This window comes from Haliaeetus leucocephalus, unplaced genomic scaffold (assembly GCF_000737465.1).
Source record: "Haliaeetus leucocephalus isolate CR32 unplaced genomic scaffold, Haliaeetus_leucocephalus-4.0 Scaffold555, whole genome shotgun sequence".
NCBI classification, from domain to species: Eukaryota; Metazoa; Chordata; class Aves; order Accipitriformes; family Accipitridae; genus Haliaeetus; species Haliaeetus leucocephalus.
Genome location: NW_010972991.1, coordinates 12,294,668 through 12,310,210, shown reverse-complemented (window position 1 = coordinate 12,310,210; position 15,543 = coordinate 12,294,668). Strand labels below are relative to the sequence as shown.

Genomic DNA, 15,543 nt, shown 5'->3' with positions numbered 1-15,543 from the left:
TCCTAGACACATTTGTACCTAAATAAATGCATGGAATTTCAGAAATTATCAGTGTTAAAGTTCTTATAAAACTCACAATTCAAGACGACTTTGCATTTTTAAGAACTAGACTTACTGCTACAAATTATTTTGACTTTTGCATAGTTTTGTGCATATATCCAGGGGAAAATAGTTTGTTCAGCAGTAGTAGTTGACCATTCCAGTTTTACAGGAATGCAGGAAAGGGGTATAATTATAAGACAGTACTTTTCCAGCTCTCAGCTGAAAACTGAGTTGAACATTGTAGTCACACTTAAGTTCTAAAAAATAGTACACTGATGTTTAAATCCATAAAAACTAAATTGTGCACCAGTTTGAAACTTCAGAAATTAGCAAGAAACAGTCAAATATTAAAGCTTTACTTGTAAAAGTAGTAGATTTATTCACAATTAATTTACTATTTCCAAATAAATCTTTCACCATTAGTGTTTTATAGATATGCTAATGAATTAAAATTGCTGGGGGGGAACAACCAACATTTGATTGGTAGAAAACCCAGATGGCAGCATTTTTCATTTAATACAAATGTAAATCAACTTCATTTATTATGACTGATTTGGGAAAGTATTTTAATCTTGCAGTAGATGTTAGAATATTAAGCTCAGGAGTAGATGGATCACGAAGGAATATCACAACAACTAGCAGGATTCAAAATGGCTTTTGTTTACATAAATTACACTTTTATGAAGCTGTGGGGTTTTTTTATTTTTTTCCCTTGAAATACCTTATCACACATGTTTATAACTGTATGCCCTTATTTATCTTTCTGGAAATAAATGGAAGAATTAGTAAGAAAAAATAAACATCTGCCCATCACTGAAAATTTAAAAAGATTACATTTTTTTAAATAAATCATGTGCAAGGTTTATCTCCATTAGCTCCCTAATTGGTTTGGTATAAAGAAAACTCTCGCATTTTTCTTCAAAAATGATGGAAAAATTCTATTGCAGCATAACACATCAAATGTCAACTTAATAAAGATTGGCTTAAACGGTGATGTTAGTGGTTGGCAGCATTTTACTTTTGTTCCAACCTTAACAGTGAGGTAGTGTTGTATCTCTCTATTCACAGTTTTCAATAAAAGAAGGAAAACGTGAACACACACAGGCATACACGCACACATACAGAAAACCTATTCTTTAAAATACACTGAATAAAAATGGAAGCACTTAAAGTTGCACTGAAAAATGATGTTGTGGCTTTGTTCACCCAAATCCATGCTATGTTTTTTAAAATTTCCATATAAATTTTCATATTATTATGTTCTAGATAAAATGAAAATATCACATTATTTATTAGACTCCCTCCAAAAAAATATTTTGAAATTATTTTCACAAAGTAGAGCAGTCCTTTAAACTCATCAAAGTCATTAAAACATTACTAATTATTTTGCATTAATAGTTGACACATATTCACCATAACAAACTGTGATAATATTTGGAATAGCATCAAAAAGTCTGAAATATTTTCAATGTGCCATCTTATCTAAAGAGATAGTGGAGGGTATCTAAGGGATCACCATTCAGCTGGTCAGGCAGGAGGAAAAGAAAAAGGAGAAAAACCTTGACAGGTAGGTGGTGCTCCATCCATCTGAAGCCTTTCACCTAGTCGGCATGTCAGGATCTCATTACCAACCAATGTAAAGCCTGGTTGACACTGGTATCTTATTATGTCTCCTGTTTGGAAAAACAAAACAAGAAAAAACACAAACAAACAAAAGAAACATTAAACAGCTATTAACTGGGACTTTTAGCTTTGAAAACATTATTGATTAATGAAGTTTCTCACCACCATATATAATGGGCTAAATGACCTCTGGCATAAACAACTTTGATTAGTCTAAGAAATGTGGTAAATGAGCATTGTGTTGCACACTATGCTACATCTATCACTGTTTTCCACCGCTTATTAGTTGGATAGTTTGCTAATTTGTCTGGGTTTGACTGATGCTGTGTGAACCATCTGTCCACAAAGCTTTAAGCAATATAATTCATTGGATAACCATGATGGAACTAAATAAAGAGATAAGATCAAGTCAGTAACCCATACAATCCTGAGGGAATAAAAATTAAATAGGAACTGGATTTAGCTGATGATATCTAAATTTGGCATGGTGAGAATAAGCAATTATAATTTTTAAATTAAGAAATTAAAAATTCATATAGTTTTATGTATGAATAAAAGTAAAAACTTGTACATTGTACACAAGCAGTTCTCTTTGGTCCTGGTAACAGAGCAGAAAAAGAAAAAAAAACAAAACTAAACAAATATTGGTATATAATAAAAATAAATTTATTTTTATGTGCCATAATGTGAGCAAAACCAGCTGGTTAGACATCTCACATCTGACCATGTAAGTCATATTTCTTTGAACGATAGGTGGCTAAGTAATATTGTTAACAGGTCTTAGAAGGTCAGAACGTCATCCTCTTCTCAGATCCTCCTAATTTTTACAGATTTGATTTTACCCTTCAGGTCACAGAACCTTAATGCTGGTACAGAATATATCATTGTCTACATGGTTTTTTGTGGGGTTTGTTAGTTTGTTTCAATATAGGAAAATGTTTTATATTAAAAATTATGAAAAATGTATTTTAAAATGAAGTTACTTAGAAAGTTACTTTGTTACTTATATGTGATCTCTGAAACATAGATGGGATTCAGGAAGTACACGGAAGAGGAATGACTTCTTAAAAATTTTACTTTTAAATGCAAAACTAACATATTACAGGCATGATTTGCATCCTGAAAAGTAAGAAATTTCTGTGCATCCCAGTCCTTTTTTTTGAAACAAATGTTGCTTTTATTTTCTCTTATATTACCTATTTCGAATTCATCATCCTCAGTTAGAATTTCAGCATTTGGTATATTTGTTGGAGGCTGGCAGACCCGGAGCTGATAGGCTATAAACAGGAAGAAAACACAGTTGACATTCCTATACTTAGACAGTTAAGATAGCCATGCAAACATAACTGAGTTAATACCCACATTAACAGGATAAAAATAAACATCCATTCATTTACTTTGGAACTTTCAAGAAAATCAAAAGAAAGGAAACATATGAACATCAAAATTAATGAAAAATGGGAAGTTGCATCTGTGTTCTCAGTTATTTAATTTCAGTGGCAAAATCCTTTTCATAAATAACTTAAGAAGCTTAGAAGTGGTTGCCAATTTTCTCACTTAAGTAACCTCACCTGAAAAGCAAATATTTTTTGTATTGTGCAATCTTTGGGTTTTTTTGTTTTCTTTTTATACAATACATTTTTACTGCTGAATTCTTCCATTTTGAAACTTTGTAAAAAGGCAAGTTTTAGAATCCAAAAGATTCTACCCAGAGGCAGCATAACTGATGGACAGAAGCATTTTGAAAGTGAAATTTCCCAGTAAATGAATAGTTGTGGAGCACATCTCACCTGCAGACAGCGTCAGAGAATAATTCTGCTTTCAAACTTCTCATTTGAAATCTCACATGAAATAATTTTCTGACTTTTAACACATGTATGCAACAGCCAGGCAAAATAATTAGGTGAAACAAATGATAAAGAAGAGAAGTAGGAAGAGTATGCAGAAGCTATATAGCTTTATTTTTTTACAGAGAACCTATGAGGATGGGCCTGTGTTTGGACACAGAGGAAATTCCTTTCAATCTGAATCCAGCCAAAGAAATCACACTGAAGTATTTCTACTGACAGTGTAGTCTTCCATGTTTTAAGATGTACATTCAGGCTGATCAATGAGTCAGGTATGCCTGGTTTTCACCGATACTACATTTTCATATAACATTGTTTTATAGCATCTCTCATTAGCAAGGAAACACCATCTACTTATGGCAGATGACGATTCAGCTTCAGTTATACACATCTTTGTTACTTCCTGTACTTGGATCCTTTAGTAATCGAACTGGTCAAACTTTTATCAATCATAACATTTATATTTTATCCAGGTAAGATCTTTTGTTGCTACTGAGTCACCCATATTTGACATCTTCCTATTCCACTCCTTTTTGTCAATCGCATAATGAAGAGCCAATTAAATCAGTGAGTCAGAAAGCTAACATCCTGCCTTAGGATAAAGTAATTTAAAATAAACCACACCAAACAAACATGGAACAGCTGTGCTATTTGCATCTTTAAAAATATATTAAAAAAGTCACCAGCATAATTTAAAAATGGATTCAAATAAACAATTCATATAATTTATCTGGAATTTCTCTGATTTAGGGGTATCATTGATTTTAATCCCCAAATTATCTATTTTAAATAAATTTGACTCCTCTCAGTGCCTTGCTGTTATTGCTATAAATTGTATGTAGCTGACGTGAAGGATCACAGACTCAGGGATACTAAGAGATTTATTTATCTTGACAACTTCAGTCCAAAAAGTGTTTAAGTTTCTCCATGAATAATCCTTTGTGCTGCTCAGTTTGCATCTTTATTACACACTAGAGCCCACACTTGTGGAATGACAATTTCCACAATAACAGAAGAATCAAGTATAAGGAGATCAAGGTCTTTAGAGACACTTTATTACTAGGTATGAACATTTTTACATGTGTTTGGTCACTTACTCATATATTCATACATATCAATACATGCCAATTCATATATTGCTGACCACAAAGGGTCAGTTTGTCCTTCACAAACTGCTACAGGCCATTTAGATGCCCAGATCTGGAATTAAAATTCTGACCTCTCTCTGCCTAATCCTACTGGTGTCTACTCCATAATCAATTCAGCTACTGTTGATGCTGTTTTTTTCATTGTGGGATTTAGGTCTTTTTTGTTTTGTTATGTTTAGATTAAAGTTCCTTTGATCCCCCCAGTTTTGTCTATCTGTATTCACCTTGGTCTTTACTAAGTCAAAAAGAAAGCTTTCTACTCTCAAAATCTAACCAGGATCCAGAAGACAGACTGTAGTCTGTCCACTTTTCCTGGAATAGTCAATCCAACAGGCATTCACAGAGCACCTGAAACACCCTTGCTTCTGAATCTGTTCCCTTGTAGTGATAGGAATGCAAGAGAACACTTGGCCACAGAAGTTTTGAATGACTACAAAAAGAGGTAGAATTTGGTGCATTAATACTTAGGCATTTTCAGTCAGTCAGTATTTAGTTCATTTAATTCAAGGGCAATGTTAACTACACAGTATAGTTCACTATCACTGAAATCTCTAGAATAACAGTACTTTCTTCAAAAGATTTAAATATCTACTAGAAATTTAACGACCCCCATTTTGATTACAAAGGAATTTTAGAAGCATTGTAAGCAGTGAGAAGATGAGCACCTCGAACTGCAGGGTCTTGATGCTACCTTCTTTGCTCATGTCTATTCACAGTGCATTCTTTTTTTTGGCCTTACCACCAGTAAATTTAATATCTGGTCAAGAAAATAGCTTGTTTTCATCATTCATATTAGTCTTCCATATGTTTGCGTTACCCTAGTGGTGTTCAGTCATATCAGTAATAGCAAATCTTCTTAAAAAAAGTAATTAAAGTAATTTTTTCATGAGTTTTCTTCCTGCAGTAATCAGTACAGACAGTGAAAATGTGCAATTTGTCACACTTACCATGATAACTAAGTACAAAGAAGCCACTGGTAGTAAAGTCACTGTGGAACTTGATCAGAATCTGATTGGAAGTGCTATAGACGGATTCTAATGCAGTGTTGCCACTAAATTGTCCAATTTGAGGAGAAGTTTGGTCTGGTCCATCCCTAAGACAAACAGATACAAAAAGATTTTTTTACCAAAACCAAATAATTTAATTTCTCCAACCAAATTTTAGTATAATGTAGTAAAATTTCTCTAGATTACTCTGAAAGGCATGAATCTCATAAAATCAGATAGGGCTGAAAGCCTTTTGAAATACTGTATGCGGATTGGAGTATAGCAGGTAGTAGATTCGAGGACAATCAAAATTTATTAGAGAGCAAGATGCTCCATTCAACCACCTTTTGGAAGTAATATTCTTATTTTTAAATAATTGCAGCAAGCTCAAAATTATTCAATTTGTGATCTTACTTCATTTTCCTGCCACTAGCTCTGCTCATATTTACTTATCTATGCTTTCAAAAGTGGCTATCAGAAAATAAACAAACTTAATACTGCTCATCTTGCCCAGTTTTTTGACTTTGGTCATTTCTAGGAAAATTAAGAGATGAATACTATTTAATTTTTAAAAGACGAGTGAATACTGGCTTCATTAAAAATAAAAACAAAATGCTTATACTCCACTGAATACAAGATTTCACTTGAAATCTGCATGTGGGCATTTATAAATGTAGATTTTATTTATAATGATTATCTTAAGGATGCTACTTTTAGAAATTCTGTAATGTCAGAATTTTTTAACCTAGCTCCCCCCCAATTAAGTGTTATAATTTATAATTTATAGTAAATATGGACACTTAAGAATTCTTTTAAAGTTTGTTTTTATGAGTAGTTTAGAGTTTTCTGAATCAATTTCTTGCTGAGAGAGTTGTGCAGTGCATTTTATATAAATGGTTGTGTCTCTGGCACAGGTAAACATTCATATAAATGTTGGTAGTTTTAACCAAAACTAAGTATGACACACAGTTGATTGATTTCTTAAATCCTTGTTCACATACATTGATTGATATTATTTTGTACTATTTATTATGATTTAGACAATACAGGTACTGCTGGTAAGGTCACTGCTACTTCATTTCAGTAGAAAAATTAAATCAAAGTTAGTACTAAACAATAGTGGAACTGTACAGAGGACAAAATCATGATGCAAGGGCATTGCATTTTCCTACTCGCTTCCTTCCAGATCAGAACTGATGAACATTAAAAGTTTAAATTTTCTAATTGTTATTGGCATAAGATATTTTAACTGAAAATAATTTCAAAATAAAATTATGAGTATTTTTTGTTTTGAAAATTTTCCAGTAATACATTTCACCAAATTCTTGCACATTGCACCTTCCCACACCCTTCTGTTTTATTGGGGAGATAGTATGATTTGAAGAAGCATTTGAATTGTCAAGAATTTTTTTTTTTCCATTTAAAACAGCTATCAAAATTTCTGATCAGTTCCGTGAATAAATAATATCCCAGAAGTGTCATAAGCTATTTATTTATATAGCCATCACGTACATAATACAGTTTATACAGGTATATAAATCATACATAAGTAACGACATGCATGATATATACATTAATAGCATAATAGATGCTTTAATTTCAGAACATTCTCCTAAAAGTGTTGTTAATCTAAATAGGATACAAAACATCTAAAAACAATCAGCAAAGAACACATAATGAAATAAAACTGAGGTTTTACCTTTGTCATGGTATATACAATTACTTCTACTGTAAGAACCAAGTTTGTAACACAACCAGGAGTACAACTGAAAGCACATGAAATCACTTGGTAGAAAAGAAGAGCTGAACAGAAGAAGCACTAGAAATGGACAGTAATGTTCTAGTTTGTGTGGGATGAAATAGAGAAAGGACATCTGTATGCGCACAAAGGTATAATTTAATTCAGGAAAGATTCTAAGTGTCAGCCTAAATTTGATACACAAAACAAGTGGTGAAGAGTTAAAGGGATTCAAAATTATCTGAGTTTTATCAGGGCAATAGTCTGGGTACATACTCTGATCAAATTTTGGTTAGACTTTAAGGCAAAGCAATCAAGTATCTGGGATGCAGGACAAGACAGTTTGTAGAACATAAGATGAAAAAAACCCAGAACCTACAGAAATGATCACAAAAGAATGCAGAGAACTGTTTAGGAAAGTAGGAATGAAATCCTGAGTTATATGAATTTACATGAATCCAAATCAGATCTCTGTGCAACAGAAAACATAAAATGAATAATTAATATTCCAAATTGCCTCTCATTACTTTGCACTACTCAGACTACAAGACTACTCTCTCAACATGTGGATTTTCAATCTTCAGATTCAATAATCAGTGGATTATTGTTTTAGGCAAGCTCCTAAAAGGTCTTAGCCACTATTGAAATGTCTAGGAGACACCCCGGTAACAGTTTCAAGATTACTGCAGGAGCTGTTATACTTGGTTACAGCCTCCTGCCTTTACCAACTTCGCAACTAAGCAAAATGGGGGCTTCATCATCTGAAAGATTCATGATAGACATGGATTCAGGTATATAGAGAATATAATTCTCTCTCTATATAGATATATATATATATAAATAGTTTACAGCTATTGTTAGCTCAACTCTTTTTGTCATAGCCAAATACAAATAGAGTCTCTCCTTTTATGTACTGTCAGTTTAAAAGAAGCCAGCCTGGAAGAAATGAAGAAAGTGTTGCTGTAGTTTCTTGTATTAACACTCTAAACATTGTAATACACAGCTGCAACTGCTTATTATCACTCCTTTCTTAAGTATTACTTCTCTTGGTTGTTGATAAGCTGTCATAGCCTACTTCTGAACGCTCTTCTTCATCGAGAAACTGAGGCACACTATTATTGTCTTTGAATTCTTAAGACAAGGACTACGAAACTTCATGTCCAGTGCTATCTAGAGGGAACGGTACATTGGAAAACACAGATTAGTGCAAATCACTCATTTCCCCTAGACAGAACACCAGTGTCAAGGGAGAAATCACAAATACACTCTTTTTAATTCATACTTTGTTGCATTATGTCACATGAAGATTAAATAAATGCCACAAGTGTTTTCTTACCAGACAGTTATGAAATCATATATTGGTTCTGTTTGGAGAACTGTGAAATTGATATAGATTCCATTCCCAGGTGGTACCCTTACAAGCCAGAAGCAGTCTTGAAAGTTTGGATACTCATCAGGGTATCCTGGAGAGTATATGGTGCCATTCATTGCAGTTATATTTCCTCCACAGAGGGCTATAAAAAAGACATTTGTTTTTAAAAAATATTAGAAGCTTCTCACATTCTTCTTAAACCATGTAAAAGCCATACTTTTGAACATGTTTGGTATGCTATAACTAGATTATGTAAAACCATTGCTGTTTATAGAAAATAGATTTTACTGAGATATTTGCAGAGTCCGAAGTCTATTTTGATATTATTGGTCAAACCTAAAAGAAAAAAAAAGTAATTCTGATGTCAGAAATGCTATCAGAACTGTAACTAAAGTAATATTTAGACACTGGATTAAATTATTCCCTGCATAATTGAAAACCATTTTGTTATGGCTTTGTGTAAACACCAGCTACAAATTAGCAGTGAAACACATTAATTGCTTTCATTTATTGTCACAAGAAGGTATCCAAACAAAATTATCAGGCGAGAGAAGAGATATGCTAAATTGATGCAGGATGTGTGTGGGAAAATTAGAGGGGAATTTGAAAATGAAAATATTGTGTGCAACAGTATGAATAGCAATTTTGCATTTCCTCAGATAAATTATGGTAGACAAAGTAAGAATCCTTCCTGTAATTCTTGTTGAAGTGCACTAATTTTAGACATTATACAGTGCAAGACTGACCATACAGCTTTTGGACTTTCATAACTACTACCTTCAGGAAAACTATTTGTCCAAACTGTACACTTTTCTCCACAGAGGTTTCAGATGCATGTTGAATATGACACCACCCTGTTATTACAGAAGGGAAATTATGTTTTGGAAGCCTAGTTCTGGATAAGTAAGCAAAGCCTAAAATGGTATAATTTGCTTTATTTTGCACACATTCCTCTCCACTCCACCCCAAATGGACATGTAATGGCAACTCAGATTCCCTAAAATATGCTTAAGAACCAGAGAGCAGGTTGTTGGAAATATAGGTTTGACATATAGGAATTATGCATTGTTTGTATTTAGGTAAAGCATGTGTTATGGTTTATACATATACTTTGGTGAGGAGCTGTAGGGTAAGGAGACTTTCATAGTCACACCTCATCCATTCAGACTCAACAGCTGGTATACTGATTGTCTTCAGCTTTTAGCTTCAAAGTCTCAAGGGTTTTTGAACACTGCAGACAGAATTGATTTTGCAGCAGGGTCTTAGGGGAGTGAAGACATGGGCTGATGACTGTCAGACAGTGAGATTTCTCGGAAAAGGAGAGGGAATAGATTCTGAAAGGATGAAAGTGAGGGACATGAGTTAAGAAGGGTCAGAGAGTATTAGATGGTGCTGAGCACAGGTTAGAGGGATTTTAGGTGCATGAGGATGCAAGGAGAAGAGAACAAAAATGTTTAAACAGGAACCCCGTTTAGAGATATTTGATTCAGACTGTCTGCTTCAAGAAGTCTGAGGCATTAACAAACCTCAGTATATACTGCCTTACAATAAAGATATTAAAGCAAATACAAATTTAAAACATACCTACATTTCTGGCACTAGGCGTATACAAAAAAGTCCACTTTATTTTAATGCTTTTGAACACAAGCACTTTATCTCAAATCAAACCAAGTGCAACTAGAAGATACCTAATTATCTTTTTCCTTCAACAATAAAGAAAAAAAATCAAAACCATCAGTAGCATATAAAAATGTCAAAAACTCTTTACTAAAAATACCACAGTAAATAACTGCACAAAACCCCCTGTAATTTAAGAAATTTCTCTGGGAGCTGAGTAACATTGGCAGTAATCAAGCAGCACAGCACATGTTAGATCTCCATTATCAATTAGGTTGATTTTTTTATCTGCATCTTTTCATACCACATGAAGTAGAAACAAAGAACTTCCAGCCACTGTCTGGAACTTCATCAAAAGTGATACTCAGAACAGCAACATACTCTGCACATCTTAGAATTTACTAATTAAATTCCTGGTTCCAATGAGGTAATTCAAAGAAACAGAATCACTAAATTCAGTAAATTATTTGTCTTGATTCTGGGGCACAGAAAATACAGCTAAAACTAAGTAATAGGGAAAAGCTAAGCTGTTTAGCAGTTAAGACATGAACCATTACTATTCCTTCAGGATGCAGAAAATGGGGGTTGAAACTTAATTGTGATGAATTAACTTCTTCCCCTTTCAAAAGACAGTGTAGGTGTCATCCGTCTTTTATATGATAAGGCTTCTCCTTCTGAATTCAGTATCAGATATGTCTTAATTTAGCTACCACATCACCCAGAAATGCCAGTGGCTCACTGACTCCAGAAGGAATTCTGAGTAATGAGGCTTCTAATTTAAGTATCTAAATTTAGGTAGATGATTCACAATATAATGCAAAAATCCAGAAAAGAATGTGGCTTTTTTTTTTTTTCCCCCCAGGCATTCCTCTTCAACTTGCTTGGTATTGAGGATCACATTCTTAATGCCGAGCTTTTACCATTCAATATAGAGGGAAGTTAGGCCTTTAACTCAGGTCCTGAATACCCCTCCTGAAACTGTGGAGGGTCTTCACGGCATATGAAAGTTGGCATCCAACACCTCGTACAGATCTCATCTTTGTGGAAACCCGTGTCTAGACATACAGAGAACTTTACAGTCAATAACTTAATTGCTAACTGCATTTAGATCTTGCGGTCCCAGGAGTGTAGGATTTGGGGATGACAGTTTTGAATATGAAGTATCTTCACTGTGTCTATGTTCTTCCAGGAATCTAACATTGCTGTCTGAATGTTGCCATAATTGTGACAAACCTGGAGGTTCCAAAAGAAAGTGATTATTTCATATGGAAGAAAATTCAGCCCTCAGTTCCACAAACAGATTTTGCGGTGCACAGATATTTCTCAAAGAGATTTCTGTGTTACCAAAACATCCATCTTTGTCTGTTTCAGAGTCTGATAACACTGGATGACTGACCCTCTTTGGCCTGCTGCTTAGGTACAGGTTACTTTCAGCATAGGTAGGGATAAGATAAACACCATTACAGAAACTTCATATACATTCATTCTGTCTCCTTAAAATTTCAGCTATGTACAAGCCACAGTTCCTTGAATCTGCTTACCTTCTGCAAACATATCAGTGTAAAAAAATGTAAAAGGTTAAAAAATATAATTTTAAAAAATTTTCCATTCACAAAAAATATATGTAGCAAGGACTTCACACAGCATTGACCACAGGACAACTGCACTTTATGCCACCTTTGACATTTCTTTCTAACTGATGAGACAGAACATAAGTGGCCAGAGTTGGGGAACTGAATTTTTTATTCTTTTTTCTTGATTAAGTGCAGAGCTTTTACTCCGTAGCACCACCTAGACTAAAAAGCAGCACAGGTCTCTACACTCCAGACCTTAAGCTTAACTTTCCAAAAATAAACGTATTAGCTCAGAGAAGTTTCCAGAGAATTCACATTTCCATGAAATGTTTCAGTATCTCTGCAAAAATATTCATGTGCAAAATTGAATACTTCCTCTGCAAAGACCACAAAATAAAAACAGATGTCTCTATAAATTGAAAAGCTGAAATGATTTCAGTTAATAGTCCTTAGGAAGTCTTACAAATAATGAAGGGTTCATGGGTCACTCAGAACATACCTTCACATCTGGGGAGAGGATGATTCCAGTTACGGCTGATGCCATGAAGACAAGTCAGAGCTGAATTTCCAATTAATGTGTAGCCAGGAAAACACTCAAATGAAATTGTTTGTCCCACAGTAAAGTCATTCCCGATAACAAAACCATTACGAAATGGTCGAGGGTCAGGACAGCTTTGTAACTGATATGCTGAAGTAAATAAATAATAATAATGGGGAAAAAATAAGCAAAATACAAATTCCAATTACTTAAAAAATAAAAGCTTTTCATTAGAATAAAATTAAAAAATCATGGACATCCCGTATGTCTTAAATTCCATCTCAGTGACAGTCAAAATAATTGGTCTTACACCAGGAGAATCACAGTGAAATATTCCCACAGCAATTCTGGAAATATGCATAAAAATTAGTTTCCAATTCCAAACCTCATAAGGAGAACATGATACTACAACCAAAGTTTAAATGATCTTATGTTCTTTACACTTTGATAACAAGTCTGTGTGTGTGTGTGTGTGTGTAAACAAAAAAATACCCAACACCCTACCCTACAGGTTTTTAGAACAGGGTCCATGAAGGCAAAAAATGAGACTAGCCCCTTAATTTTATCTTTTAATTTTAGTAAGTACAGGACTAGTGCACTAGAGAAGAAGAGAGTAGAAAGGAATTTAGACTTTGTGTTTTCTCTGCTTAGATCTTCAAAAAGTTAGGCCACTTCTGTCTCTTTAAGACTACAAATTGCTTCCAAGTGCACCCTAAGTACACCCTAATCAAAATGGATCCTAGCTGCTGACAATGAAAATTAAAAAGACTGCAGAACAGTATCTAAACTAGAAGCATGGGAAAAAACTAACAGGTACAGAAGACTGATGTGATGCCATGACAGGGAGGAGGTTAACAGCCAATGCACCTCTAAAAAAAGTGCAGGAGAATGACAAACAGCAGAATTACAATAAATAGGAAAAGCAAATCAGGTAGCCTACACCGCATGTTGAGTGATGCATACAGTATCAAGGAACAGAACAAGGGCCAAAATAAGAAGCCCTTTCACACCACTATAGGAGCCTAAAACACAGGAGGTAGGATCTAGAATGCTTAAACCAACCAAGAGCCCTGAAGTGAAAGGCATGGCATAGAGCAGCAGGATGCAGTGTTGCCAAGTGACCACCTTTCCAAGACTGAGACGGCAGAGACTTCCAGGTGGGAGAGCAGCACTGTTGTTTACAAATTATATTAAGAGCCATAGAAGAAAAATACTACCGGAAAAAAAGAAGCACTACAGAATACTCATAGATGGAAATTAAACCTCGAGAAATATAAGTAGTACTGAGCTGCTTCTACAGACGTTTAAACAGGAAAATGATAGTGAACAGGACGTCTTAAGTAAAATTAGAGAACCTACAAATATACAACAGGTAGTAGTAACAGACTACCCAAATATCCACCTTACCAGGATGACTTGAAGAAATAAATTTTGAATGCAGGAAATAACTGTTCCCTAGAACAAGCAGTTGCAAAGCCCACAAGAAAATATGTTATTTTAGATTTGAACAAGCTTGGTACTCAAGCCTTAGTTCGAGAAGTTTTCATGGGAGAGCTGCTCAATAATAGCAGTCATAATGCGGTTTGATTGTACTGGGAGGGAGCAAGTAAAATAAACCTAGCACAGAGATATTCAATTTTCTAGAAAGGAAATTATACAAAAATGAGGTAATGCAGATTAGAATCTGCTAATTGACACTACTTTAAAAGACCAGGTAAAACATGTTCTACACTTCAGAATAAAAAAACACTAAGGTGGTTCAGAAAAATGCCTGTGTGACTTAGTAGGAAGTTAAAGAAGCTGCAATAGGGAAAAGACTGGCATCTAAATAATGGAAGTCTGCCTTTCCAAAAAATCATAAAACATAGCAGGTCAAATTTAAATAGAAAATAAAGAGAGCAAAAATAATTTGAAAAATGTCTTGCAGAAGATGACTCAGCTGATCATAAAAAAATTATTTGACAACATCAGAAGCAAGAAGTCAGCTAGGGAACTGGTGGGACAGTTCATGACAAATGAGAAAAAAGGGACTTTTATGGATTAGGATGCTACAAGAGAAAAACTCAATACCTTCTTTGTATCTATCTTTACTGCTGAAGATGGTGTAGAGATTTTCAAACCAGATGCAGTGCTTGTATTATGCAGGTATAAAGCACTAGATCAACTTGAAGTAAATACAAAAGTACTACACTAAATAGGTAAGACAAAGGACCAGGAGCAGATGACTTTCACCCAGAATAGCTGCTGAACCAAGATACGTATCATATAATTTCAAGATCTGATCTAGAGGAGTGGTGATTTCCCAATGTAATTCACATCTATCTTTAGAGGGATCCTTGAAATTACAGATCAGTGAGTCTGACTTCTATACATGGTAATATGATACAGCCTATAATAACGAATAACATTACTGACCACATGGCTAAACATGGCTTCTTGGGAAAAAGATTGGGGTTGATATGGACAGATGTTAACAAATATCATGAAGACAGTGGAAAGTCTGAATGCGAAAATGCCATCAAATCGCACATTAATAGAATTAAGTCTAACAACTGTGGATGCTGGAAAACTACAAAAGAAACTAGCTAGGCTTCTGTGCTGCTAAGTAGCATTCCTTTTTGCCATTTGGAAATACCGTACCGAGCTAGATGGAGCTGTTTTCTGATCCAATAGGGGTGTCCTGGTTTCAGCTGGGATAGACTTAATTGTCTTCCTAGTAGCTGGTACAGTGCTATGTTTTTGAGTTAGGGATAAGAAGGATGTTGATAACACACTGATGTTTTCAGTTGTTGCTAAGTAGCATTTAGATTAAGTCAAGGATTTTTCAGCTTCTGATGCCCATCCAGCAAGAAAGCTGGAGGGGCACAAGAAGTTGGGAGGGGACACAGCCAGGGCAGCCGACCCAAACTGGCCAACAGGGTATTCCATACCATGTGATGTCACGCCCAGTATATAAACTGGGGTGGGGAGGAGCGGGGGGATCACCACTCGGGGACTAACTGGGCGTCAGTCAGCGAGTGGTGAGCAATTGCATTGTGCATCACTCGTATATTCTAAT

At 34.7% G+C, this 15,543-nt stretch overlaps 1 protein-coding gene across 1 annotated transcript in view; it reads right to left on the bottom strand.

Annotated features, from left to right (window-relative positions):
• Window positions 1-15,543, bottom strand: part of CSMD3 (CUB and Sushi multiple domains 3) — a 659,839-nt gene that overhangs the window by 99,093 nt on the left and 545,203 nt on the right. The window contains exons 41-45 of the mRNA XM_010577127.1: window positions 12,447-12,635; window positions 8,721-8,898; window positions 5,608-5,753; window positions 2,862-2,942; window positions 1,602-1,715 (exon numbers count right to left, since the gene is read on the bottom strand). Of these exons, the coding sequence (XP_010575429.1) occupies window positions 1,602-1,715; window positions 2,862-2,942; window positions 5,608-5,753; window positions 8,721-8,898; window positions 12,447-12,635 (708 nt within the window). The remainder of the gene's footprint in view (window positions 1-1,601; window positions 1,716-2,861; window positions 2,943-5,607; window positions 5,754-8,720; window positions 8,899-12,446; window positions 12,636-15,543) is intronic.